Source organism: Falco cherrug, chromosome 4 (genome assembly GCF_023634085.1).
Source record: "Falco cherrug isolate bFalChe1 chromosome 4, bFalChe1.pri, whole genome shotgun sequence".
Taxonomy (NCBI): domain Eukaryota; kingdom Metazoa; phylum Chordata; class Aves; order Falconiformes; family Falconidae; genus Falco; species Falco cherrug.
The window spans coordinates 28,667,338-28,694,016 of NC_073700.1; the positions used below are offsets into that span (position 1 = coordinate 28,667,338).

The 26,679-nt window shown below is 52.7% G+C and overlaps 2 protein-coding genes and 1 long non-coding RNA gene across 4 annotated transcripts; 1 reads left to right on the top strand and 2 right to left on the bottom strand.

Annotated features, from left to right (window-relative positions):
- Positions 1-736: 736 nt before the first annotated feature.
- TMEM11 (transmembrane protein 11) lies at positions 737-9,810 on the bottom strand. The gene is made up of 2 exons (XM_055708079.1): positions 9,659-9,810; positions 737-1,651 (listed from the first exon to the last, which is right to left on the bottom strand). The coding sequence occupies exons 1-2, from the start codon at positions 9,721-9,723 to the stop codon at positions 1,135-1,137; spliced, it is 582 nt and encodes a 193-aa protein (XP_055564054.1). The 5' UTR covers positions 9,724-9,810; the 3' UTR covers positions 737-1,134.
- Positions 9,811-9,920: 110 nt separating this feature from the next.
- Positions 9,921-11,832, top strand: LOC129735913 (uncharacterized). The gene is made up of 2 exons (XR_008731864.1): positions 9,921-9,967; positions 10,293-11,832. It is a non-coding gene; the product is annotated as an uncharacterized LOC129735913 (long non-coding RNA).
- Positions 11,833-12,508: 676 nt separating this feature from the next.
- On the bottom strand, positions 12,509-25,032 carry NATD1 (N-acetyltransferase domain containing 1). 2 transcript variants are annotated; one of them, XM_055708081.1, is made up of 3 exons: positions 24,858-25,032; positions 16,768-16,886; positions 12,509-15,975 (listed from the first exon to the last, which is right to left on the bottom strand). In XM_055708081.1, the coding sequence occupies exons 1-3, from the start codon at positions 24,952-24,954 to the stop codon at positions 15,859-15,861; spliced, it is 333 nt and encodes a 110-aa protein (XP_055564056.1). In that variant the 5' UTR covers positions 24,955-25,032; the 3' UTR covers positions 12,509-15,858. The 2 variants fall into 2 exon arrangements, with proteins under 2 accessions (XP_055564056.1, XP_055564055.1); XM_055708080.1 differs by lacking the exon at positions 24,858-25,032 and adding an exon at positions 18,901-23,526.
- Between the last annotated feature and the right edge of the window lie 1,647 nt (positions 25,033-26,679).

Below are 26,679 nucleotides of genomic sequence, written 5' to 3' on the forward strand. Positions count from 1 at the left end.
GCAGATCTTGCAAAATATTACATACTTCCCATTCTAAGAGTAAGATGTTGATAGTTTTGAGCTAAAAGAGGACTTACTGCACAAGACTGAACTCTAAAACTTCAGATAACCCGGTTACAAGATAGGTGGATGCCTGGCGGTGGCAGCACACAGCTCCAGGAGCACACGTTCCAAACAAGAGCGTAGTCAGGGCGCAGCCATCCAAGTTGCAGCAGCAGCAACAAAGCGCAGAGGTAAGACAGCCAGGTTCCACCTCAGCAGCCCTCAGCTGTGGTATGACACATCTCAGCAGAGATGTATCCGCCCTAGAAAGAACTTGTACCAGAACTGAGCAGAATGTGTTTGTAGCTGGAAACTCAGTGTTATCTCCATTGTGCAGAGCAGTAATGGCTGGAGGTGGCAGGGCAGCAGAGGATTTGGACACCCTTAGCCCCAACCATGAACACTGAAGCAATTACCAAAAAAAAAGATATAAACACTGAGGGAACAGGGAAGCCTCTTCCAAGAAACACGACTAGGCAAGCAAAAGGCAAAGCAACACTCTACAGCTATTCCTTCAGCAGATGGCTGCTGTGAAGTAACATGGATGCTGCTGCCATGTGCAGTAGACAAGAGGAATATTGGGTCTGTGTGTGAGCATGCGTAAATATCACCACCAGAGTTCTCACAGCAAAGCCTTCATCCCCTGGAAGCACACTACGAAAGGGAACCATGCTAACAGTAACAAGAGAGCAAAAGCATTTCAAATTCTCATCCTTTAATGGTCAATGATAACTTCTGGCTGGTTCTGTGTAATACAATTAAACAATATACTTAAATGTTTCAAAAAAAAAAAAAAAAAAAAAAGCAGCTCTCACACCCCTCTTTCTCTAGCTTTCTTTCATCGACGTTCCGCTGCTGGATTGGACTCCCATGGCCTAACATACAGCTCTCAAGTCACCACACATCCACATCTTAAGTGTCATGAAGAACTGAAAAACCTTGGTGCACCAGTGATGTGTTATTTTAAAAATAACAGCTCTATTAAACCAAATCCTTCCCAGTCTCCACTGCTTCTCAAAGAGGAAAAACAAAACGTTACTGTGGGAGTCTCAATACGCTTGTCTTTATGGGTTTCTCTCTTCCCTGCCGAAGTCATACAGCATAGAGTTCGTAGATCTTCTTTACACAGTACACCAGGGCAGCGAGTGCTATCGTGTTGTGCAGTCTCTTTCTGTGCAGGTCGTCCTTCCTCACCAGCACCACTGGAGTGGAGGAGGTGAGCGTATGCAGGGGCAGGCGGGAAAGTTTATAGGCATCGTACTCTACTTGGTACTTGCAACAGGGATCAAATTGCCAAGAGATACCATAAAGGGTGCAGCAAGCCACGCTCAGCACACCAGCGGGCAGGGAGATGTAGTGAGAATAATCTACTGGAAGTGCCAGAGGGGTGAAGAGACAGGTGGTGCCCGCTAACACGGCGGTCTTGTGCAGGCAGTTCCCGACAGTGATCCAGCGGGCCGTCTCGTCCCCAATGCGAGTGGGCTCTATCACTATGTATTTGTACTGCGCTTCCAGGGCCTGCTCCAGCTCATACTCAAACTGGTCCTGTGCATTCTCCCCATTGTAGATTTCATGCACGATGTAACAGTCCGTGGAGGACAAGGTGACCCTGTTAACAGGAAACACAGAATTAAAACTACAGAGCTTAAAGACAGGCTTCTCACCCACCCAGCTGTGAGAACAGAGGAGTGCCCCAAGTGAGGGCAGCCCCTCAAGGACAGTCACCGCCTCTGTTCAACAACAAGCAGCTTTTTCAACTCTATTTGTTTCACATCAGCTACGTATGCCCACTGTAGACAAAGTCATCCGAAAATAAGGTGATGTGGTTTTTCTTACCTTTTCCTAACTTGGAGGAGCTAGAACGTTTTGAGAAAATAGGATCTTGTTAACAATGCTGAAATGGTTCCTCACACTGACACCCAAGCAGTTTCTTAGAGATATGGGAAGTGTCTAACCTTAGCGACCACACCGCATCAGTGCGTGAACGAACCAGCCAGACTTTGCTGGTTCAGAAATAAGAAATAGCAGAAAAATAACAGAAAATAAGAACAAAACAGAAAAAACAGAAAATAAAACTAGCAGCTCATCCATCAAGAGGGCAAGTTGCACTGGAAGGTTTTGAGAGAAAAAGCATCTTCAGATGAGTATGTTTGCTTTCTCCTCACAGTAACTACCTCCTTGCCACCGATGCAGCTTGCTATTTAATGCTTCATAGTGAATCAGCCTAGTAAATCCATAGAAATTCAACAAGGATGGCCAAGAAACATTGCTGGAAGTGAAGGTGAAAAAGGTAGCAGAGCACTCTATACAGAACGGTTTGCTCCCTCTCCCGAAACAGGACGCAGCAAAGCAAGGAAGGAACATTTCTTTAATGCAGGCAGGCTTTCACAGGGAAGAAAGAGCTGTTTGCTTTACATGGAGCACGCTCTCCGCTGACAGGGGAGTTGCAAGGCTCGTACACATCCCTCATTTCAGTAGCACCTTTTAGCTACCTGAAGTCCCACCAACCACCCTCTTCACACACACCACTTTAGCTACAGCTACATGTGAGCAATAGGATTTTGACTATATACCTGTGCTGAGGAAGGCTAAAACCTTATCTGTTAGAATGAGGTAAAATCCTCCCTTCTAAGCAGAAGAAATAACTATTTCTGACACGCCTGTGCTTAACCAGAGCAAAACTGAGCACGTGGCCTCTAAAGGATAAAAATATCTATCGGATCCCTTTAGCAGAAGGAGAACAAATCAGACATATTTGACCTAAGCACAGCGGACAAGCTACCTCATCCCAACATTTAGACCCTCCCAATACTGGGAGGCAAGACACTGCTGAGGTGGAGAATGAAAAGAGTACTTTTTGCTGCATTAGTACAACGGCACTTACATGCATCCACTGGAAAATAAGGGAGAAAAATACACATTGGTAAGCTGACGTGTTACCAGACGTTACCCTTAATGTGCAGCTCCGTTCATGCTGCAAAGGGTATCGTGCGGTGGCCATGTGTAATCAGGAATGAATACTGTTAAATTACAAGCTGTTGCCAGAAGTAGCTGCTTTTGTGAACAGTCGCAAACGTATCAAACAGCAGGACCCAAGATGCACCAGCCTCTCTCAAAGCAGAGTAATAAGCAGTTTCATTAAAAATCTGGCTGGAATTTATATAAACTACAAGCAAAACTCAAATTATAAGCTCATTATTGAGTTCTGCAGTGCATTTTCCCCTTGGCCTGTTCACAGGTAGAAAGAAAAATAAAAATCCACCTGAATACTGTGTATGCCAGAGGCTTCTTTAAGGCTGTCAACTTGTCAGACATTGTTTGGAAAAATTATGATCAGCTCCTTCAGCACAGGATGTGGTGGACTCTGATAATCTGTAGTGAACTGGCAAGTATTTAAACAAAAAATTTGAAGGACAGCACCTGTATAAAAATTTTACAGAATACTACACCTCCAGTATAACTAAGTTTATCAGCTAACATTAAAGAGTTTCTAACAAAGAACTCGTTAACCAGATGTTACGCTGATACATTAGGGACACAGCTGGCAATGGTTTCTGCTAACAATCTTGCTTCTTGATGACAACTGTTTCAAGTGCACTTTCTTCCAAATCAGAAATTCCACTTTTATTACAGAAGACGTGTTGAGACTTCGGGTGACTCTGTAAAACAGCACCAATGACTCTGTGAAACCACTTGCTAAAGCATAATGACTTCAGGGAGAAGCTATTGCCGAGAGGCATTTTCAAGCTGGAAGCTGACCCTGTGCTAATATAACCCTCCAGATAAAATTAGTATTTCCTACCAAGGAGCATTTTCTACGTTTTGTAACACCTAGGAACATGCAGTGTGGGCCTGCAAAACAGGGAAACAGAGAAGCAGAATCAAAATTCAACTAAGAACTCTGCAGAAGCTTAGTAACAGCACAGTAGCCCAGTCACCCTAGAATCTCCCTGCCATCACTGGGAAACAAGAATGAAGCAATGCCATTTCTCCTCCAACTCTACAAGAGCCATGGGGACCTGGGCATCTAACTCCAGGAATTTAAGTCAAGTAACTACATTACATGGGATTTCTCCAGGCTCAGCATCAGAACAGGTGGCACTAACCTTTTGGTCTCATTTTTCCTTGCTCAGGTCTTGCCTGCTCTTCCCTCTGAATGCCCCTTTTTCCCTTTCACCGTAACGTACACAAGCAGAGCCATGCCACAAGTGACAGCCACCTGTTAAAGAGAGCAGGAATCCAACAGACTTTGGCCAGAGGCAGTACTGTCTACCTCTTCTGGAATCTTTTGGCTTACCAGGCTCTGGGGCTTTACAACAATTAAGAAAAGCACAATCCTCCTAAGTCAAAACAAGCAGAATTTAAAATATCATCTGTGAAAAAAAAAATCACTGGGAACTAAACTGCACAAAGGCTTCATCCCTGATAGAGTCTGGCCCCCTAACTATGTTGTTTCTCCAAATTAGACCTCTAATATTGGAATAAATCTATCACAGTGCTGAAGGTGCAAATGGCAGAACAGGCAATCCAAAAACAAAGAATGGAAAATTAGCTCTCAAATAGGACACACGAAAAGCCAGCAAAGCAAGCAGAAAAATCTCCATTTCTTTAACAGAGGAAGTGAGGTTTATCACATACTATTTCCACACAAAGACTGGCTGTCCCTGGAGGATGGAAAGCTGAAGACTGGTTTGTTTTCAGACGATATAGAAAGAGATGCAGATGAGGTACATGGGCTTGAGGTTTTAGACCTTGTTGGCATGCAGAGTAGACAGAGGACCTCGATCCACAGAGGAAATCTCTCCTGACACAGCCTTTCAATTGAACACAGCGGCTGCACATGAACAAATCCAGTCAAAGCAACTGGATTTGCTCAAACACCGGAGGCTATGGAATTTGCCTTTTAGAGCTTGTCCCCCACACCCCAGTGATGACAAACAAAAATGCAGAGCTATGCCATCAACTCCAAGCTGGCATCCACTGATTATGAAGTGTGTGACTTTATATAAATTCCATTTTACTTAAAAGAATAGTAAATAACCAGTGTCAGAGAGGACATCGTTACAGAAGTCATAAAATGATGCCACATATTCAGAAGCACAGCATGCTGTTTACTAGGCAGACCAGAACCTAAAAGCAGTTATTAATACTATTCAATCAAATTCTTTCCCAGAACCTGTCTCCTCAACCCCAAAAAGAGGGCCAAGTTAAAAAGTTGTACAGCTTCTCTGCAAGAATAGCTCCAGACCTTATATCCAACTACTTTATCCTATTGCAGCTTCATGCATTCTATACTTGAGAACTTTTAAGTGTCTCATTCCTGGAACCAAATGAATGCACTGATGAGGGAATGTGACAATACTCTCAACCATTTGGCATAGCAAGATGAAAATAATTTAAAAATCACCGATATATAATTCTGGTGTTACCAAAGTTATAAGGAATCAGTTGTTAACAGAGCTACCACCAGCAGGAGAGGCAGAAGTCCGTCTTCGCTATAGGGCAAGCTTCAAATTACATTTGGATTATCTTCCTAACATGGGAATATCAGAGAGCACCAGGAGAGGGGTGCTGCAGCTGGCTGAACAATAGCAACTCCAGCGGTTTCCCAGTTACAGCCCTCACAGCAGCTCCATTGCTCTGCTTCCAGCTTGGAAGAACTCTCCTAGCTGCCTCTTGAAAACAGCAACCTGTCCGTTAAATGTAAGTTTCGGCTGATAGTCTCTATGGATGAAGAAATAAATATCCTTCTAAGGAGGAGGCACAATACCACTCAGTGTGAGAGGACCTTAAGTTTTGCCAGGTGCCAGCTGGCAAAACAAAAACATACAAACAGTGCTGAAAACAGGGCAGATGGTAACATCCTGGAAGAAACCTCAGCATCCTTCCACCACTGTCTATTTGCAGAGGAGAAGGACTGAGCCTCCCGAGTTTGTTACCCTCAGCCTAATGGTGCTCCTCTCGATCTGCCAGGCAGTGTTCTGGCAAGCATTTCAAGTCATCCAACTATTGCAAAATGTTCAGAATCCCAATTAGAAACAACCTCAATCTGCAAGAAGCATTGGTACAGTTCTGTTATTTTTAAACCCCTCTCAGAACACGTAGGTCAAGTTTTGTTAGGGTTTGGGTTTTTTTTTTTTTTGAAAAAAAAGAATGTTCCTGGACAGCAGCATTGCTCAGAGCACCAAACATACATTCAAATTAACTGCAAACAAAGACCAGTCTGATTAGTAGTTAAAAAAATAAGAAAGGAGAGGCTTGCAGGAGTGTGATAACACCCATCACAAGCAGCACACACATCCAATATCTAGTTTAGTGACACAACAGAGAGCCTGCATGCTGGCCATGCAAGTGAACTGCAGAAAAAGGACATTACAGATGGCCAAGGCACAGTGTCTGGGGTCACTATGAGCATCTCAGCTAAGGTTAAGTCAATATAGTCACAGCATGACAAATTCAAACACTAAACTTCCCTCCCCCCACATTAAACCCTTTTTGAAATTTAATTTCAAGTTTAAGGAGCCGAGCTGTGGTCTGGCTTCAATTCTCAGTGAAAATAGTCCACCTCAAACTTATATTCAACAGTGCGTTTTTGTACTCAGCAGAGCTTCAGGATATGGTGTACAGAAAGTACCAACACATCTGAGCTTAAACACCTGAAGAATTGTTTCTCTGCTGAAGGTCTGCATGATCTACCAGTCTCTGGCCACCAGCTGTGGCTGTCAGGCCTATGGCTTTAAGGACATTCTCAGCAGGCTGTCACTGCGTGCATTAAAGTGGAGGAAGAACAGGAAAAGTGTAGCAATAGAGCAAGACTTTTGTTCAAAATGTACCTTAAATGTACTCAAAATGTACCTTAAGTACAAGCAGGAAAGAGAACAGGAAAACATAGGTGAGATCTTCAAGCAGCCTTGGCAAGGGGCAACACCACTACGGAAAACACCACCAGACCATAACAAAAAAACCCTCCCAGCCACCAGACAAAAAGGAGGTGTCAATTTTAAGTCAACTAATGATTAGCCAGACTAATGGAAATAGGTCAATCATTGCTGTAAGCAAACAAGAGTACCAGAAATCTGAGCAGTGCAGGTAGCGAAAGGAAAGACCTCTTTAAGGGCGCAGAGAAACCAGTGCAAGCAGTGATGACATTAAAGCTGTTCTTTCTAGAGTTTGTTAGAACATCTCCCTGGGGAACAAATGGCATTCTGTCTTGTGTTCTGGCGGTCATCATGCTGAATTTTATACAAAAACAGTAAAGTACAATTCAGCGTCTGTTCTATATAAAAAAGTTGGTTTTGTCTACAGATTAACAATTCCCTTCAGACAAGTCTCCATTAAAGAGTCTATCCAGAATGAAGAAAACCAAATATTTATTTGGTTCTCTTTGATGTTTTGGGTTATTTTGTTTAACCTTATTATTTTACCACCAAAGTGCCAGCTGGAATTCACAGCCAACATCCTTTGAAATTAATGTCCTTACATTTAGTCCTATTGAGGAAAGCACTTTTTTGACCAACTACAGACTTCTCTGTATGAATAAAGTTGTTTATGGAGGGATACAGTCTCCATAGATAGAATTGCTGGACTTTCTTTATTTTTAAATGAAAGCTGGTCTAGTCTAATAGCAGACAGTATTTTATTCACTGCTGAGTCTCCTCACACCACCTCCCAACACACAGATGCCTTTTAGACTAGCTGGCTGACAACTACAGAAACTCCTTCAAGCAGCCCATTTATGAGGAAAACTGGATTAACATATTCAGTTTAAAGGAATGTGTCTTTGGACAAGAATCCTGCCCGGTGTAAGAAAACTGTATTCATCATATAAAAAGCATATGTCATCATTTGATGACATCAGGCCTGCCAGCACTGCCTTTTACACAGCTTGCCTTGCCAGCAGTCAAACAAGATCGGTAGGTGTGATTTTGGATTAGCCACTGATGGAGGGAGGCAGAGGCCCAGTCATGCTTATCTCCAGCTCTGCAATTGCAAGGAAGAAGTAGTACCCAGGTGACATCACCTGACACCTATTAGAAGGATGATCTTCCACCACATTCGTGCAGGATGACTGACACCTAGAAGAACCACCATCTTTTGGTAGGGATCGCGGAGCGCTGGTCAGTGGTGTATCTGTTGGTCTATGTCAAATCTGTTGTTCTGTCACTTCCGTGCTTTCTTTATACTCAGCTATACACTTCTCATTGGCAAAGGAAAAATAATACATACAGCAGGTGCACAAAGTAACTCACGTTTGCGAGTATTTTTGATCATAAGATGAAGAGTAATCACAGCTTTAAAAAAATCACCTCAAACTACAATTACATTATGGCATACTTCACAGATTAAGTTACAAGGTAACAATCACTTTTAAGTCTGCATCAATGTATTGATTTTCACACTGATAAAATAATTTTCATTGAAGTGCTCTTCTCAGGTGTTTTTTTTCTCCTTCACTTCTGCTGGGAGGACAGGTCTACCACATGAAGACTCAACACCTCCTGTGCTTAGTGGTGTGGCAGGTGCCAGGCACGGGGTGCAGCCAGCTTTACCGCTCTGCCACTGAGCTCCGTGGTATTCTTAGTTGTTTATATAAACCACACTGATGCAGTAATTCCATTGGCTCTTCCAGTTCAATTACTTTTAAATTCCCTGAACACAGACAGCATTCCTGCAATTCACATTGGCACCAGAATTCTAAGGGCTACTTGCGGCTCTCATGGGCTGTAGAGATTCAACACTATCGAAAATAATTACAGCAAGGGAAGAAAAAAAAGCAAAAGCCACAGCAAAAATTGAGATATCAGAGTCTCTGGGTAAAACGGCAGGACAAAAGAAAACTCCTCGCAATAAAAACGCAGCAGCTTTCTGCGGCTGCTGGTTACATCAGTCTGCCCTGGGGCAAAACAGGGAAAACGCCAACGTAAGGAAGCACAGGACTTAAGCAGACATTTTAAGTAGGTAAAGAACTGTGCGTACTGATTTTAAAGTAACTCAAGAAGATTTTCCCCTGCCTCTTTCTCCAGCTTTAAAGTTACGCTTCCTAAACTTCCACAGCTGCTCTGCGGGTGGCTCCAGCACGTCCAGCCGCTCCCCCGCCCCGCCGGAGACAGAGCGCGGTACCGAGCCCCGCCAGCGCCGGCCCCGCAACGAGGGAGCGCGGCGGCTCCGCGCCGACCCCCCGGCGGCCGGGACCGCCCGCGGAGGGAGGTCACCCTGGCGGACTCGCCGCTGCCCTCACCGCCTTTAAAAATAGCCCTGGAAGGAGCCTCCCCAGGGCCGGCCCTCCTCCCCCCGGCCCCCGGCGCCGCATCCCCGCGGCGGGAAGGGCTGCCACCGCCACCCCGCGGGCCCGCTGACCTTCCCCGGCCCTCCTCGCGGCGCCATCGCCGCGCCCGCCCACCGCAGGGCACCGCCGGCCCTGGCGAGCCCCTCCGGCCCGGCCCCACCTCGGCGGGGCCGCGGCCCGCACCCACCCTGCCCGGCCACGCTCCCCTCGGCGCGGCCCCCGCCCTTGCCCCCGGGGTCGAGGGGAGCCTCGGGAGGCTGCAGCCCACCTCCTCCCGCTCCCCACCTGCCCGAGGCGCCCCAGCAGCCCCGCAGCCCGGCCGCGGCTCACCTCTCCCGGCCGCCACCGCTGTTGGTGCTGCCGGGGCCAGCGCGCCTCCTTCCCCACGCCGCCATCTTGGAGACACTCGGCTCGCAAATGTCTCCGCCAGCAGGCCGCGGGCCCGCCGCGCTGCCCGACGGGAAATGTAGTGCGCGGGGCCCGCCGGGACCACGCCGCGGGCAGGGGCACCCCGCGAGCGGACTACAAGTCCCACAGTGCCCCGCGCTGCCGCCCGGCCGCGGAGCCTCATGGGACGCGTAGTCCCCTCAGAGGGTGCGAGGATGGCGGCGCTGGACGGGGCCCAGGCCGGGAGCGCGGGTAGGGCCCTCTGCCAGCGGCAGGTGGAGCAGCCCCGCGGCCCCGGCCCCGGCCCTGGCTCCAGCTCCCGGTCCCTTCTGCCGGCGGCCCCAGCGGGAGCGGTCTGGCTATGGGAGGAGCGCCGCCGCCGGTCCCGGCCTGCCCCGCGGCCCCGCCATGAGGGGGATGAGGCCTCCGCCGCGGGCGAGGCAGCCTGGGCCGGGCAGGAGTGCGGAGGTGGCCTCCGGCAGGAGCGGGGCCAGCTGTCGCTGAGGTTTGGTAGCCCCGCAGAGTCTGAACGCTGCCTTTTCCCCCTCGAAAAGAAACATACGATTTATGTTCGCAGGTGGAGGAGGAGCGGAGGACCTCCTCAGAGCAGCACCGCCCTAGGGAAGAGAGACTGGCCTGTGTTGGTGCCAATTTGGCCCCTTCAATCAATCCTGAAAGAGTGGGGAGTCTCGACCACTGCTGCGTCTCTGAGGAGGAATAACAGTTTATAGCCAAACACTTCACTAGGAAACAAAATGCAAGTTTGCCATTCCTACAAGTTTCCCAGCTCCTGTCGATCCAGCAGCAGTTGATGCAGAAGGTTTTGTGGGGGAGTCCCAGGACCCACTCTGTCCTCAGCTTCCAGCCTTGGGGCCACTCCCCAGCACAGCAGAGTCACCCAAGGGGGCCTGTGCCAGGGTGCTTGAATGGTGTATCTCCAGGATCCTTGTGCTTCTCTGGGGCCTGCTGTAGCTCCTCCCAGTTCTGAGTCGTCCCAGGAGAGGTTTCTCAGGAATTAGTTCTCCCTTAACAAACAGCAGCTTCCTGCTCTGCAGCCTCCCCTCTCTTGGACATACACTGAGCACCCTTTGGAGAGCACAACTAGCCCTCCTCCAGCCTGACAGTGCATGTCAGAAGAGCAGCACTGTTTTTGCATCTCCTGTTCCTAGAAAACCTCTTTTTGACAACGTTATTTCCAAGTGATGTAATGTAACTAAAGAGGACAAGCTCATGGCTGCCTTCACCTTCCCAGACATCGCAAGACTGCTCTACCAAACTGCAGGACCCTCCTGCACCCCTGCTTTCTCAGCGGTAATTTGGGGGTCAGCTGCTTTGGTGGAGGTAAAAGGTGCCTTTGGTGTTTGGGAAGTGTGCCTAGCCTGGCAGAGCATGCGGCCAACCGGCAGCATTGCTGGGACAGGCTGGAGCATCGGACTGTCTGGAATGTGGAATGTAAACAGAGCGTGTTACCAGCAACAGCCTGGCTTTGTGCTGTCTCTTGGGAGCAGCAAAACCCACACTCCTGCCTGCTCAAATTGCAGCCCAGGGGCCACTTGTCACTTGTCATGTTGGATCCAACCGTAACTGTAAATAAGCTGTGCCCCTTCTCCCCCCACCCCCCCAGCCCTGCCATTTTCATCTATTGAAACTCCAGCCTCAGCCTCTGTAGCTTGCACCCAGCTTTAGGAAGCAACATTAACATGCTGTGCTGGGATCCCAAGTGCTCGGGCTGTGCCCCCAGGGCTGAGGAACAATGGCTCCATCCAGGAGGGAAGTGCCTTGTGTTTCTCTGAGTCACCTGCCTGCCTGCCTTGCTCTGGACCAGCACAGCAAGGAACAACTCCACCGGCTGGCTATTTAAATTATTTCCTGCCTTTATGTTTTCAAACACCTTAAATCCAGAAGACAAGCGTTGAGTGCTCAGGAGAGGCTGCATTTGCAGGATAACTCCCAAAGACTCCTTGGCCTGCAATCTCAAAGCTGGACTGATGAGTGTGAGCAGGGGTGGATCATCCGGCAAAGGAGAGGAACCAGTTGTGATCCCACTCACCCAAGCTCTATGCAGTCATCACGAGGTCAGCCAGCTCTATGACCTGAAATAAAATTCAGTAGCTTCAGCCCGTGCCTCCCCGTTCATTTGCAATGGGAGCATGCCAGGATCTGGCTCTAAGGTGCTCCATGATGGGAAAAGGGTGATGCAGGTAGCACCCAGTTAGGTGACCAAAAGACATGAGTGGCTGACTGCAGGTCACAGAGAGCTGCGGCCAACACCAGACCAAGACTCATCCTGATCCTAGCAAGGGTCTCAGGGACCCTCCAACATCCTCACCTCCTAGATGGGGCTTTTGTTGCACAAAATCCTCTTCCTCATAAGTGAGTAGTTTTCTCCGGTTTTTTTTTGGAGTGGAAGGTTAGGCAGTAGGAAAGTGGACACCAAGTACACAAACATGCAGACCCGGTAACTTCTGCCTTTTCTCTCGCCTTCTCCAAGACACTGACAGATGTGCAGTAGTTACTGTCTAAGAGATTTGGGTTTAGGTTTGTTAGAGGATGTGAAAAAAAGAGAATGTTTATACATTTATGTAGAAAATGAATATGCAGCAACAAGGTAGCAAAAATCATACCCTGGACATGGACTGGAGATCAGAGTTGTTTGACAGGACCTGTGAAACAGGCTCCCTGCCAAAGTGACCCAGCCCAGCGGTGACAGTGCCAGGGATGCCCAAGGTCTCCTGGTTCTGCAGGCACCTCCTCCTGCCTCCCATCAAGCGCAGCACAGTGAACCACTGTGGGTCAGTTAAGCCACACTTTTTATTGTATTGTATTCCATGCATTATGTTCATGTTTTATAGTATGACAGAGGGAGGGAATAAAGATAAATGTTAGACATAAACAAAAGCAGAAAGGTCATTTGTAACAGGTCCTGAGAAGGAAAGGCACATCGTAACCACCAAATTCAACAGAATGGAAACCTTGGACAGAGGAAGACAATGCTGGAAAGTGGACAAGGGATGGGATGTTTCAAGTTGGGTGCTGTGGAAGCAGGTTTGACAGCAATCTGCATTTCCCCACCCACCAAAGTCTGTAGTTCAAATGGGTTTGGGGATCTCAGTATTCAACGGAACCACTTCCATACTCCTGTTGCCAGGGAGAGTCCAGGACCCTCAAGTCCTCCAGGCTTAGTCAGCACCAAGGGGAAGCACAGGACTCAAAGCTCCTTCCTGAAAAGACCAGCTGGAAAGGGCAGCTGCTGGAGAGGCAGAGGGAGGGCTGCCCAACACCAAGGGACCCCAAGCCATCTCCAGCCTGGCAGTGCCAAATCACAGAAGCACCACAGACCGTGGCATCGCTGGTGACCTGTGGGTATTGCTGTTCGCTGACTTCAAAGACCAGGGGAAGGGGAGGCCGGGGCAGAGGATGGGTACAGCAGTGAAACGGTTGGCACAGACACTGGCACACATCTCCATCAGAAGGATTGTAGCACCTCGAAGGGAAGCAGCAGCAAAACAGTGTGCTGTGCCTGATTTAAGGCAGTGATTGCCATTTGTGATCCAGCACCAAGGTTCCTGCCAGGGCAGCACAAAAGGCTCCAGAGCCAGGCTTGGACACTGGGTCACTGCAACACTGCTGGTGCAGCAACTGCAGCACACCCTCCAGTGAGCCGCTCTCATGCAGTGGACACAGTGGGGTACTTCTGGGAACTGTCACGCAGTGGAAAAAGCACAAAACCAGCAGAGGCTTTGCAGTACTGGGTTCATGCTATTGCTCCCACGAGGCAACCAGATACATGTCTCTTCCAAGCACCCAGCCCCACTGTGACAAAGATATGACAGCGTTGTATCTTGGCTTACAAGAGAGGAAATGGTTCAGCTTCACCTTGGGATCAAGAGCAGGGACAGTTCTGTCATCACTTGGCTGTAACAGAGCCAGCCTTGCTCCTGTAACTAGATGTTGAAGTGTTTTGCATTTTAAAGACTGAACATGTAGCAGCCCAGATTTCTTCTTGAGCCCCTTTTCTTTAGTTTGTTACCTGCAACCCCTTCCTAGTCCCTCTAAACCACACTGAAGGTCACAGCCTGGCTGAAATAAGCAGCAAGAGGGCAGCAGAAATGTGATGTAGCGGCAGGGCTCGATGCCTTTCCTAAGCAGCACAGACTAGAGATGGGTCTGCCACCAGGCACAGGTCCCTCCCCAGGCAGGTGGCAGACACAAGCAGGGGTCTCGCCCTGTGGTGTAGCAGGGCAGGGATGGAGTTTGGGAGCTTTTACTCAAGCCTGCAGGCAGAGGGCTGTGTTACATTGGTAGCAGGCAGCCCAAAAGCACAGGCTTCACCTCCAGCCAGTGGCCAGAGGAACAGCTCAGGGCCTCCCTGACCAAGACCAGGCACAGGGTCTCCATCTCTGACCAACCCAACCAGGAGAGAAGGTTGTAGGAGCTCTTGCCTTTGCCACCACAGACTTTGTGCTGGGCTTGGGGAGAGGGCTGAGCTGCCTCTTGGCTGGGGCTTCAGTCGGTCTGTGGCACAGGTTGTAAACTTAAGTTCCTGCTGAGATATAGGCTAGGTCTGGATTTGGCCTCCAGGTGAAAGGTTTTTTTATCTTGTTCTGCCTGGCTGCAGCCCCCAGTGGCTGCTCAGGGCTGGCTTACCAGCAGCACTGTCCCCCCACCCACAGCACAGCCCTTGGACACCGCAAAATCCTAAGAGCTTCGAGGAGATGCTCTGGGGTCTAGCTCAGGCCCTGGGAAGCCTGGGCAAGGCAGGACAAGCCAGAAGCAGGCAGTGCCCTACAGTGTTACCTCTACATCTGACTGTGACAGCGCTGAGCTGTGCTACAGAATCATCATCCTCAGAGGTAACAGCACGATGCGAGGGTCTTCCTGCTGCTGGTTGAGGACCCCGCAATGCTGCCAGTGCCCTGGGCTTGGAGCTGTGAGGAGGCCAGTGAGCAGAGGGGTAATGCCCTAAGCCAGGACTTCTTTCCAAAGGCTGTAAGAAGGAATCAGCATCCCCACGGAGGCAAGTGGCTCTAGCATCAAGCCCTGGGGATGGCCCAGGAGCAGGTCCTGGAGGCTTTGCCCCCATTGCTTTCAGGATGCGATGACAGCTCAGACTTTACAATCTGGGGTGCAGACAGAGGTGCAGGGCTGGAGTTGAGGGAGATGGGGGAGTCTTCCTCTTCAGCTGTAGGAAACCACCCTGGTGCCTGCAAAAGCATGGGATGTCCCCTCATTGCTTAGGCCAGGGCTGGCTGTGGAGGCTGGTGCTCTTCTGAGCAGGCTGTGTCCACACCAGCATGGTCAACACCAACAGCAGGGAGCAGAGACAGCAACGACAGCCCACGACCCCGTGGGCATGTCATGCTGGGGCTACGTACAGAAGGCTGGGCAGGAGCTGGCATCCCCAGGAAGCAGTGTCTGCAACTCAGCCACCTTTCTTCCTCTGCACACTCATGCTGCATATGCTCTGCCACAACCCCTGCAGTCAAAGCCCACTCCTCGCATGGCTCCTGTCTCTAGGCTTGAAAGTGTCATGATCCCCGTGTCTCCACGGCCAGTACAGCAAAGCCTCTGAGGTGCCACCATGGCCCACATGTTCTTATCTGTACTCCATGTGGGCTTGTGCAAGGCTCGGTGCCCAGCAGATGCTGCAGGGGATGAACCTGCCACAGGGCTGGGCTCCTCCAGCACCTTCCTCTGTCCCACAAGGCTTAATCCACAGCATGTGCCCCAGCTGCCGGGTGGAAAGGGGGGGGCTGGTACCTTGTGACCACCCCTAAGCAACATCCCTCAGTAAGTTCACAGCTGTCACCAAGCAGAGGGAAGAGGATGAGGTGCAGATCAAGTCATCCCCTGGTTTTGTGATGGAGTTTGGTGAAAAAAGTCAACCTCTTCCACCCCTCTGGCTTGGTAAGAGCACTGGGGAGCACCACATGTGCCCAGAGCCAGCCTGGCCCAGGGGCTGTAGCCATGCTCACACGTGGGCAGAGAGGAGGAGGTCGTGCCCACACTCGTGCACCACATGGATGTGCTTGAAAAAATGGGAATTGCGAGTGTGGGAGGGGGGGGTTTCCTGAGACCGCAGAGAAGCAAAGGCCGCGTTGAACAGTCAGAGACGGGTGCGCTGGTGTCAGAGCAGTCCTGCCTTAAGGCTGCAAGTGTTCCAGGTACTGCGGCAGCGGGTTCTCCTTGACGTATTTCTGAATGTACCAGCACGTCAGGTGAGCTTTCAGGTCCTCCTCCACCACAAAGTCCAGGGCTGCCTGCAACCAACCGGAGAGGACAGACGGGTTACAACCAGCACCCCCAGCCACGCTCCTCTGGAGCCTCAGGGGGGTCCTGACTCCCACACCCCGCACGCAGCTGGGGGAGGCAGCAGGTCACCCTTACATACCCACTGTGCGATGCAGGTGGAGGGAGACGGCTGGGGAGAGAGCACAGCCATCCTGCCACAGCCTCCACAGGGTCCCCAGTTTAGCCAGAGGTGTGCAGGGACCCCCCAGGTAACCCTCAATGCATCCAGCCTGGTGGTTACTGCACTGCAGGTGACAAAAGGCCACCTTTGTCACCCATTTGCCCTGGCGTATGCGGCCAGGGTGCAGCTGTGACACCAAAGCATCATCCTGCAGCCCCCCCATCACCGTGCTCACAGCTCCCCAGCTCTCCCTGCATGGCTGTGGGCCTCAAAAGCAGAGCCCAAGGCAGGAAAGGGACTTAGGAGGGCCTTGAACCTTTGAGAGGAGGGGGTCCAGCCCCCAGGAGAGGCTCTGCGTCAGCCCCTGCACGGCGGGCATGAGGGCTGCTCGCTGCGAGGAGGAAAGGGCCAAGCCTGGGTGAGCGCCTGGATGTGCTGGCACCCACCAGCCCCTCTCGCCACCAGAAATAGGAATGTCTGATCACAGATTGCCAGCTGCCCCTATCTCCCATCAGAGCAGGGACGGTTCCCAAGGGACACACATGCAATTCCAACGTGACAGGGCCCGGCTTCAGCCAGGGTCTCTAGCCATGGCCGGGACGGCAACAGCTTCTGCCCTTCTGTGTGTGCAGGGCTGTACCTTTGCGAGGTGCTTGGCTATTCCTCTTCCTCGATAGGCGTCTGGTACTTCTGTGTGCTGCAAGTCCACGATCCGCTTCCCCACGTATTCGTAGAGCAGCACTGCCTTGTCATGGCAACCTGGGGGGTGCAAGAGAGGGGTGAGGCTTGGGACAGCCCCAGGCCCCAGCCCACCGTCTGATGGAGCCATTCACTGGGGAGCCCACAGGGCAACGGGCAGCTTTGGGATGGCTACAATAACCCTCACGCCTGTGGGAACGGCTGTGGCGCCGGGTGGGAGACTGCTTTCGGTGACACTGGGATGTCCTTGTTGTCCCCCCAAGGTGTGAGCAGAGGCAGGTCTGCCCGGCCTTTCCAAGCCCCTGGACAAGGGGCAATTTTTCTCCCCAAATCGCTGATGTGCCAACACAACACGTTTAGGGTACTAAAGCAGCTGGCAGGAGGGCTGAGATGTGTGGATGGAGGGAGAGACAGTGCAAAAAGAGGAGGGGGAAGATCAGGACAAAACTGACGCAGGTAATAGCCAATTCCTTTCTCTCCACAGCACAGCATTCTTTGTCATGGTATATAAAACAAGACAAGACTTCTTGGCCTGGTTTTGCAGCATTTGGATAGACGCATTTTGGGGAAGATGCTGGGAGAAATGAATCCCACAAACACACAGGAAATCGCACACAGGTGTGCAGAGGGGTTTGTGTACACACATTTACATGCGTGCACACACACAGGCTTCCTGTTGCAACACCCTGACCTTTCTCACAGCAGCTCAGTTACAGGAAAAAAGAAGTTTCAGCACACATGTAAATGAGAGGAAAGCTAATAACACCCCCTGCCAGCTTCAGCTGCAGGACCTGAGCTTCTCTCTTCAACGCAAAAGCAAATGTTTCATTTCTAAAGGGTTTCTGTATTTAAAAGTGAGTTTCAGAAATGCAAGCTTCCAATCAAAGAGACAAGCTCAATTGAAATAACGGAAACTCTTCTTCTCCCTCCAATGGTTACTGGGGGGCAAGGGGCCGCAAGGTTCACCTGCATTTACCATCTGCCATTGCTGAGCTCAACACGCTTTATTTTATTGCATTTCAGCTGACAACTCCAGCCTCATTCTCCTGACCCCTGTATTTGAGAGGCACTAGAAATGAGCCCATCTGAATTTTGTGTTTCAAGAAAAACAGCTCAAGTTTTTGTTCCTGCTCCTTTTAGGCAGAGACTCAATCCTCCTACAAAGCATGGAAACCTTTGCATTTCCAGGCTGAGTTTATTCCTGCTGGTTTCTACCCGCTCGTTCTTGTGCCAACATTGTTCTTGGGTGGACATAAATAATTTCCCTCCCTGCCATTCCCCTGAGTATTCACAGGCATCAGTCCTGCCCCTCTCAGCCTCTAGTACACCAAAAAGCCAAGCTCCCTTACTCTCCCTACAGATCCTCGATCCTCCGCCCTGTCTCAGGATGGAGGGTTTGGGGTGAACTGCTGGGATGGGCAGAGGTAATGGGGTGGGGAAGGGGCTGACAGGGTGCTCACCTGTTCCCACTTACCAAGACCAGCACAGGTGAGATCCTATTGCCCCATTTGACAGCTGCAGGTCTTTGCAGGAGGGAAAAAAAAGGAGAACCACAGCATTTCTCCACGTGGATCCAGGCTGTGAAATGCTCTTAAAACAGCAGCTTTCACATGCTCCAGCCTTTCCACTCTGCTCTCCTCCCAGGCTAAAAATTTCCATAGCCTCTGTCTAAGGCTTTGATAAGTTTAAACTCTTCTCCAAGTGATGACAGAGAAAAAGGCCTCATTTTTTAAAAACATAACTTTTATATATAGCTACTATCTATTTAGAAGCATCACACACACAAATGCATTTTAAAGCAGAAGACTATGCAGTGTTTGGAGCACCTCAGCTCTGTCCTGGACAGACTTTCCCTCGATATTTGCTGTATCACAGTAGCACCACAAAACCCCAGACAGGACGGGAGCTGCAGGGTGCCACCAGCGCACAGATGAACACACACAGAGCCCAAAGGATTTTACAACCAGCTCTGCAGAGAAAAGCAGTGTTGCTAATGCTGTGGGGAAACCGGTCCCAGCTCGGAAAACCACTGCAGCTCAACCAAAGTACATAAAAGCATCTGTAACATGCTCACCTTGGTGATAGAAGCTGGAGCCACCCAGCAAGGACATCAGGGACACTGGTGCCATAGGGTTTGGTGCAGGCCCTGCAGGTGACACAGCTTGGGAGGAGATGGCTGCTTCGTCCCCACTCCTGCACAGCCCCAGGGCTAGGCTGGGCTGCACCAAGCTCTCCTTGTCCCTCATCTCCAGCTCCCTGCTGCAGGACGGTGATGGCAGGTGATGCAGAGCCACGAACTGAGCACCCAGATTGCAGCAGGAGCTGATGGATGTGGGACACAGCCAGAGGTGAGCGGTTACGCTTAAGGGTCACCACAAACACCTCCTGCAACCCTGCTGGGCAAGAACATGCCAAGTCAAACCCATAGGCAGGGCACAGCTGGACACGTGGGACTGCAACACCACAAAGGCTGGAAGTGGGAAAAAGCCATGGTCAAAGGAAAAACAAGCCAGGATCTGAAAGGACAGCATCCCACCCAGATTCTCTGCTGCCTGCTGTTGGGCTGGGCACTTGGGGCAGCCCTGCCTCCAAAGTGACACCGGCCCTCAGCACGGGTCCTGCAGGAACAGCCTCTCCTAAAGGCTGAGGTTCCTCTTCCTCTCCTGAAGAAGGCTGAAGGTGGCCAAAGGCTCACAAAGCAAGGGGAAGAAGCAGCCAAGGGAAAGCCCGTTTCCTTCAAAACCAGCTGCTCTGCACATCCTCTCCACGCTGTCCTCACCAGGGACCAGAGCCTCTGGGAAAAGCTGGGTGAAGCAGGCTGTACCCCCAAACCAGGACTGTTCCTAGGCTCTCCATAAGCAGCTCCATACATAACCCTCATTTCCCCACCAGAAGACCTCCCTGGGGCCAGAGGGAGGACACGGGGCAGCAGAAGCACCTTGCTGCAACACGATGCTGGAAGAAGCCAGCCTTGCTGCTCCGTGGTACCTTGGACACGGGGGCCTGCTCCCAGCAAAGGGAATGTCACAAAGCTGGGGGAGCTGGAGGCAGGATTGACCCCTCACAGGAGCAGCCCAGCCCCAGCTTGTTGCAGGTCCCCTGCCAAGAGAAGGACACAAGCAGAAGCCGCACCAAAACGTGACATAAGAGAGATGCCACCAGCCGGCATCCTTCCTGTCTGCCTCTCCCCCTACGCTTCAGGGCAGGATCAGGGCAGGGATCCTCCCAGCCTGCACAGACTGAGCTAGAGCTCGGCAAAACCAGCTCGGGCCTCGGCCAGCCCCAGCAGTGCCCAGCGAGCCCGAGCATGATGTTTGACTTGCAGATGCTCCCCTGCACAGTGCCTCAGCTTCAAGGCCACCACCAGCGAGGAAGTCTGAGTCAATGCAAATCAGCACAGCAAGGAAGAGGAGCAAAAGGCTGCAGGATGAAAATGGCAGCCATGGCAGCACAGCTGGTCCCCAGCCCGCCCTCCCTCAAAGCACAGGGGGCACAGGGAAGGGGAAGCTTTCCTGGGAGGTGGGCAAGGGACCAGCTCTAAACTTGCTCTCCATGGAGGGTCTCTACTGGGACCAGTAGCACAGAGTTTCCACCCAAGCAGGGTGGATGGTTTTGAGCAGCAGATGAGGCCCCGGCACCGCAGGCTCAGCTGTGCCGCCCCCACAAGTCCCCAGGCCAGGTGGCTCACGAGCCTTGGGGGATCAAACAGCCAGCCTGGCCCCAGCCCTGAGCCGAGGAAGGGACATGGCACATGTCTTCCCAGCCACCCCACTCCAGCCCATCCTTCTCTGATCCCCTCTCCCAGGGCATGCACAGTACCTGCCTGGCGATGGGGATGATGCAGCACAGCAGGATGTGTCCCTCCAGCCCCAGGCCCTGTCCCTCTGTGCTGGTCCCAGCCCATGACACACCATTGTGTGCCCCACACCGGAGCAGGGCAGAGGCCTGGCAAGGGCGGGCTGCTGCCTGCAGGCCGATTTCTGTGCTCTGTTGCCAGCTTTTGGAGACAGCCCCTGAGCTCCAGCCCCCTTAGGGCTCTGCTGCAAAGCCATTCTCCAAGAGCAAGCAGGGAAAGATCAGACACCAGCCCTGTTTCCCACTCTCAGACCCAGGAAAGCCCAGAGGCAGGCAGCAGCGCAGCTATTCTGGCTGCTGAGCCAAAAGGTGGCCACCAAAAGCTGCGTGTGGGGCGAGCTGAGAGGATGAGATGTCCTGAGGAACCAGTGCACCCCAGGCTGGAGCTGACTGCACACAGCGGGCTGGCCTTGCCCCCCAGGGAGCCACTGGCACGTTGCTACGGAAAGAAAACACAACAGAGCCCAACAGGAGCTGAGTGGAGATGGCACAGCCGTGATGGAGGGGCCATACTTGCAGGAGCAGCAGTGGGGGGGCACTCTGCTTTGAAGCAGTTTTCCGTTTAGGAGCTCTCTTGAGATGATGGCAGCATGGGAGAAGAGTGGGGACATCTTGATGCAGTGTCCAGCGACCAGATCCTTTTGTGCCCACTGCAGAATCGGTAGCTTCCTCCCGCCGGACAGCATCTGCCCAGCAGAGCTGAAAACACCAAGGCATGACCGGCTCTAGTTCTCCTAACAACCCTGAGCCTGGACTCCTGACAAGGAGCTCCCAAGACTCAGACCAGCAGCAGGCAAAGCAGGAGCTCCCAGCCACTGGATCCTGCCCAAACCCAGCTGGGGAGGAGCAGGCGGTTTGGGAAGCGTGGCTTGCTGCACCCACGTGTTGGATGAATGGGAGTGCGGGTGTGCCAGAAGTCCGCACATCCCTGAGGAACTGGAACTGCTCAGCACATGCAGTGAGCCCGTCTCCCAACTGGAGAACCTGATGTGTCTGATGGGCATCAAGAAATCAAAGAGGCTGCTGCTAGAAGTGCTGTTCCTCTGCCCCAAGCAGCTGTGCCAGCAGCTGGGCTGACCAGCTGACTACTTTGGGGTGAGGGTCTCTTTGGGTTTCTTGTTTTGACCAGAACTTTTATCTCAGATCCAAAAAAACCACCCCAACTATTCCTGCATGATATAGCCTGTATGATTCCCACAGAAGTTTTTAGCTTCAACAAATTGATGTTTTCCACCACAGTCACTGCATGGGGAGTTCTTTGGCTAGCTCATGCTGTTAGTCACATCTTAACCGATGACAAATCCAGTTGGGCTTCTTTCTACCCTCCTCTTGGAGGGACAGCGAAGCTCGGTGAGGTCTGGTTATAGTCAGCTTTACTTTCAGCTTCTCAATGCTTCTGCATTTGGGATGCAAGGAAAAAGGGAATGCATTAAGTGAAGCACCTGTTTCTATCAGAATTTTAAGAGGCACGTACAGCAACAAGGGGAGAGAGGGGAACAACGAGCAGAGAAGGGAGAGACAGGGCAACCCAGAAAACACCTAAGGCAATTCATCTTTCTGGCATACAAGGAGGAAGTCCCGAGATGAGGTTACATGGGGGTGCAGAGACAAACACAGGACGATGCTGAAAAAGAACACTTTCACAACTAGTTCACAGCTTTCTCAGGCCTCTTGCTACAGGGACATCCATAAAAATATTACTGCAGAAAGTTTTCTACCCACCATCACACTACCGTAAACCACCAACCATCAGCCCAGAGACCAGCTATTACTGAAGACTAGCAAAGCCTGTCTCCTTGGCCCCTGAGCCCAAGGCTCCTGCGTTTTCCCAAAGCATCACCCATGCTTGACATCTAGCTGGAATTAGGACCAAGGCACCTGGGACAAGCCAACCCTGGAGTCCATCGCTGAGCTGCAGGTTTGCCCTGCAGCCTGCTGTTCGTCTCTGCCACAGTGCATGACATGGGACAGAAGCACTCTCAGAGGGACACGTGGGTCACATTGACGCCAAAATCTGTGCTTGACCTGTTTCTTGCCATTCCCCTGCACGCAGCAGGGAAAACCTGCCAGAGCATTCAGTACCGCTGACGCGCATCTTACCAGGAGCGGGAGCGATGAAGAGAGCAGTGCAGGAAATAAACACCCTGCCACGCACTCCCACAGAGATTGTTATCTTCTGACCACCTTCCAGGGCTTGGCTGTTATCTGCAAATGCCTCACAAGAAGGAGAGACAGATCACCTGCTCCGCGTGGATGTTAGTCAGGCCAGCAGCAGGAATACCATCATGCCAGGACAACGCTCAGCTCTGCTCCCTTAGGTGAGCAGCGCCGAACTCACAAAAAAAGGGTTCAGTCCACCTGAACTCCCAGAAACAAAACCACAGCCCTGATCACAGGGATCCACCTGCAACCTGGGGAAGGCTGTGGCTTCCCCGAGCTACCATGGTCCCCTCCTGAAGCGGCAAGTTTTGTGCTGATTCACACGTGACTCCCAATGTGGATCCCACCAGTGACACCCTCACAAAGTTCATCCTCTCCAGACCTGACTCATCACCACCCAGCTGCCAAACGCTGCTCTACCCATGGGGTGGCTGGCAGAGGTTTTATTCAGCAAACCATGATAAAAAGATTACATTTCCCTAATTACCACTGGTCCACAGCTCTCCCCTCTCTTTCGGGTGCACCTGAACTCTACCGACAGCGACAACAGCGTTACAGCTCTCGAGACGGCAGCGGGGGACCCGTCACCCGGGACCTCGTTTGATCTCTCTCTGTTTGAAATAAGCAGTTGGTGAAATTGTTTTCTCCGCACCCAGCACACACGTCTCCTCCTTCCTTGCTCCACCACTGCCGAGCCTCCAGCCTGCACTTTGTAATTAGTGGTTGAAATGAAAATGGGGGGGGGGGGGGGGGGGGGGGGAAGGGAAGAGTCTAAAATAAAATGCAGACTATTCCTGTCGTTTTATTGAGAATGCCTCCTACAGTCTGCATCATTTCTAAGTATCATTTTTATTTATTGTTTTAAAAAAGGCAACTACCCTGTAATTTCTGTTGGGCACTGAGGTGGCCGTTTTACCCAGTAGTTCTCAGCATGACAAATGGACAGGGAAGAGATGCTGGGATCGTCAAATATTTGGGATTAACCATTAAGAGGATGGATGGAAAAGAATCGGCATGACATAGAGAAATTTTAGTGGCACTCACTTTTTTTGTTCACTCCACTCAACACGTGGCAGAGCCACTGGCGGGGCCTCCACAGCCCCACAGCCACTCGTGACAGCTTGGCTCTGTGCTGTGGGTCCCACCAAACCAGGTGCCAGGCACCCACAGCACCGGGACCCCACGGGCTGCTCACACCGGGGGGCTTCCCCGCAGGAATCCCCCCAGAAGAGCCACCCAGCAGCTCGTCACATCCCCAACGCCAGGTTGGTGCAGCCCCTCCACATCGCCCCAGGGCACCTACCTGCTCCTGGGGGGGACAAGCTAGTGTGTCATCCCCCCCTGCAAACCCACCCATGCCAGCACAGGGCTCCACATGCCAACACCAGGCAAGAGACCCCCAGACCTCACAGGCCAGCTCCCAGGGGGCAGGAAGGATGGGGGGCACCAGCAGCAACCAGGGTCACTGCGGAAGTACGGGGCGGGGGGCTCAGAAGCGTATACGGGGGCTTGGGGCAGGGGGGCTCTGAAGCACATCGGGGGGACCAGGGTGGGCACAGGGGGACTCAGAAGAGTACTGGGGGGGCAGAGAGGCACGGAGAGAGGCCCAGGGGGGCTCAGAAGCATACGGGGCGGGGGGGGCACAGAAGCACACCGGGGGGAACAGGAGGGGCAGAGGGGGGCTCAGGAGAGTATTGGGGTGCACATGGGGGATCGGTGGGGGCACGGAAGCACACCGAGGGCACGGGAAGGGCACAGGGGGCTCAGAACTGTACGGGGGGGGCACGGAAGCACACCGGGGGGCACGGGAGGGGCACAGGGGGGCTCAGGAGAGCACTGGGGCGCACACGGGGGGACAGGGAGGGGCACAGACACACGGCGTCGGGGGGGAGCGCACAGGGGAAGGTGCGGTGGGACCCGGCGGCACGGGGGGAGGGGGGCCGGGGAGAAACGGGGGGCTGAGACCACCCTCCCCCGAGGAGGCAGAACCGGGGAGCCGCGGCCCCCGCCCCTTACCGTTCAGCCGCACGGTGAACTGCCGCCGCTTGCGATCGTGCTCCACCTGGATGGGGCAGCCCTGCTCCAGGAGGCCGAGCGGCGCCGAGTGCGCCATGGCCGGGCCGGGGGAGCGGCGGGGCCCGGCGGGGCGGGGGGAGCGGCGGGGCCGGGGCGGGGGGAGCGGCGGGGCCGGGCCGGGGGCCGCGGGGCTGCCACCGGCGCGCGGCCGCAGGAAGCCAGCTGGGCGCCACGTGCCCGCCGCCCGGCCAATGGCCGCGCCGCCGTTTTGTTTTGGTACCGCCGCCCGGCTCTTAAAGGGGCAGCGCACCGGCCCCGCTCCGCCGGCCACGGCGCCCCCGCGCGGGCGGGCACGGCACGGGCTCCCGTGCGGCCCCAGTGCGGCCCCAGTGCCCTGTGCGGGGCCCGCACCCGGTACTCTGCGCTGGCTTGCTGGTGCTGCACTGGGTATTCTGTACCGGCTTACTGGCACTGATCCCGCACTGGGTGCTCTGTACTGGTTTACTGGTCCCACACTGGTCTTGCACTGGGTATTGTGTACCGGCTTACTGGTCCTCCACTGGTCCCACACTGGGTGTTGTGTACCAGTTTACTGGTCCTGTATTGGTCCCACACTGGCTACTCTGTACTGACTTACTGGTCCCACACTGGTCCTGCACTGGGTATTGTCTACTGGCTTACTGGTCCTGCACTGGTCCCACACTGGATATTGTGTACTGGTTTACTCATCCCACACTGGGTACTCTATACTGACTTACTGGTCCCACATTGGTCCTGCACTGGCTTACTGGTCCCACACTGGTCCTGCACTGGGTATTGTCTACTGGCTTACTGGTCCTGCACTGGTCCCACACTGGATATTGTGTACTGGTTTACTCATCCCACACTGGGTACTCTATACTGGCTTACTGGTCCCACACTGGTCCTGCACTGGGTATTGTCTACTGGCTTATTGGTCCTGCACTGGTCCCACGCTGGATATTGTGTACCAGTTTACTGGCCCTGTGCTGGTCCCACACTGGGTACTCTGTACTGGTCCCACACTGGGCACTCTGTACTGACTTACTGGTCTCACACTGGTCCTGCACTGGGTACTGCGTACCAGGTTACTGGTCCTGTACTGGTCCCACACTGGGTACTCTGTACTGGTCGCACACTGGGTACCGTGTACTGACTTACTGGTCCCACATTGGTCCTGCACTGGGTATTCTGTACTGGCTTACTGGTTCTGTACTGGCTTACCAGTTCTGCACTGGGGCACTGGTGCTGCCCTGCTGTGCCATCTGCTGTACAGTAGTTACTGTACTGGGTCCACTGCCCGGCTACTGGGTTCTCTGCGCTGCTGCACTGGTGCTGTGCTGGTGCCCTGCGCTGGCACTGGAAGCCCCAGGTCACGGCCCCCGCGCGATGCTCTGTCCCCCCAGGAGCAGGCCCTTCCCCAGGGAGGGGGGCCCGGCAGTGCCCCGCTGTGGGGCGATGCCACGTCCCGTCACCCGGCAGCACTGCAACCCCCTGAAAGCAGCAGGAGGCTGGTCAGGGTGGCCGCAGACAGCCGGCTTCAGGATGCTCATCCCAGCGGTCCCAAAAGCGAGGGAAACCTCCTGCATCAGCTGTCACAGGACACGGTGGACACCGGGGGGGGACACACACACAGATGCCGTAAGTGCTGGTTGGGGGACGGTTGCACTAAGCACCCTCAAAACCAGAAGCACTTGAGCTTCCACCCACCACACCGCGTCCATCAGGGTCTGCTCAATCACCCCAGCACGCCCAGCAGGTGCAAAGCTGGGGGAGAAAACGGGGGTGCTTGTGTCTGTGCTCA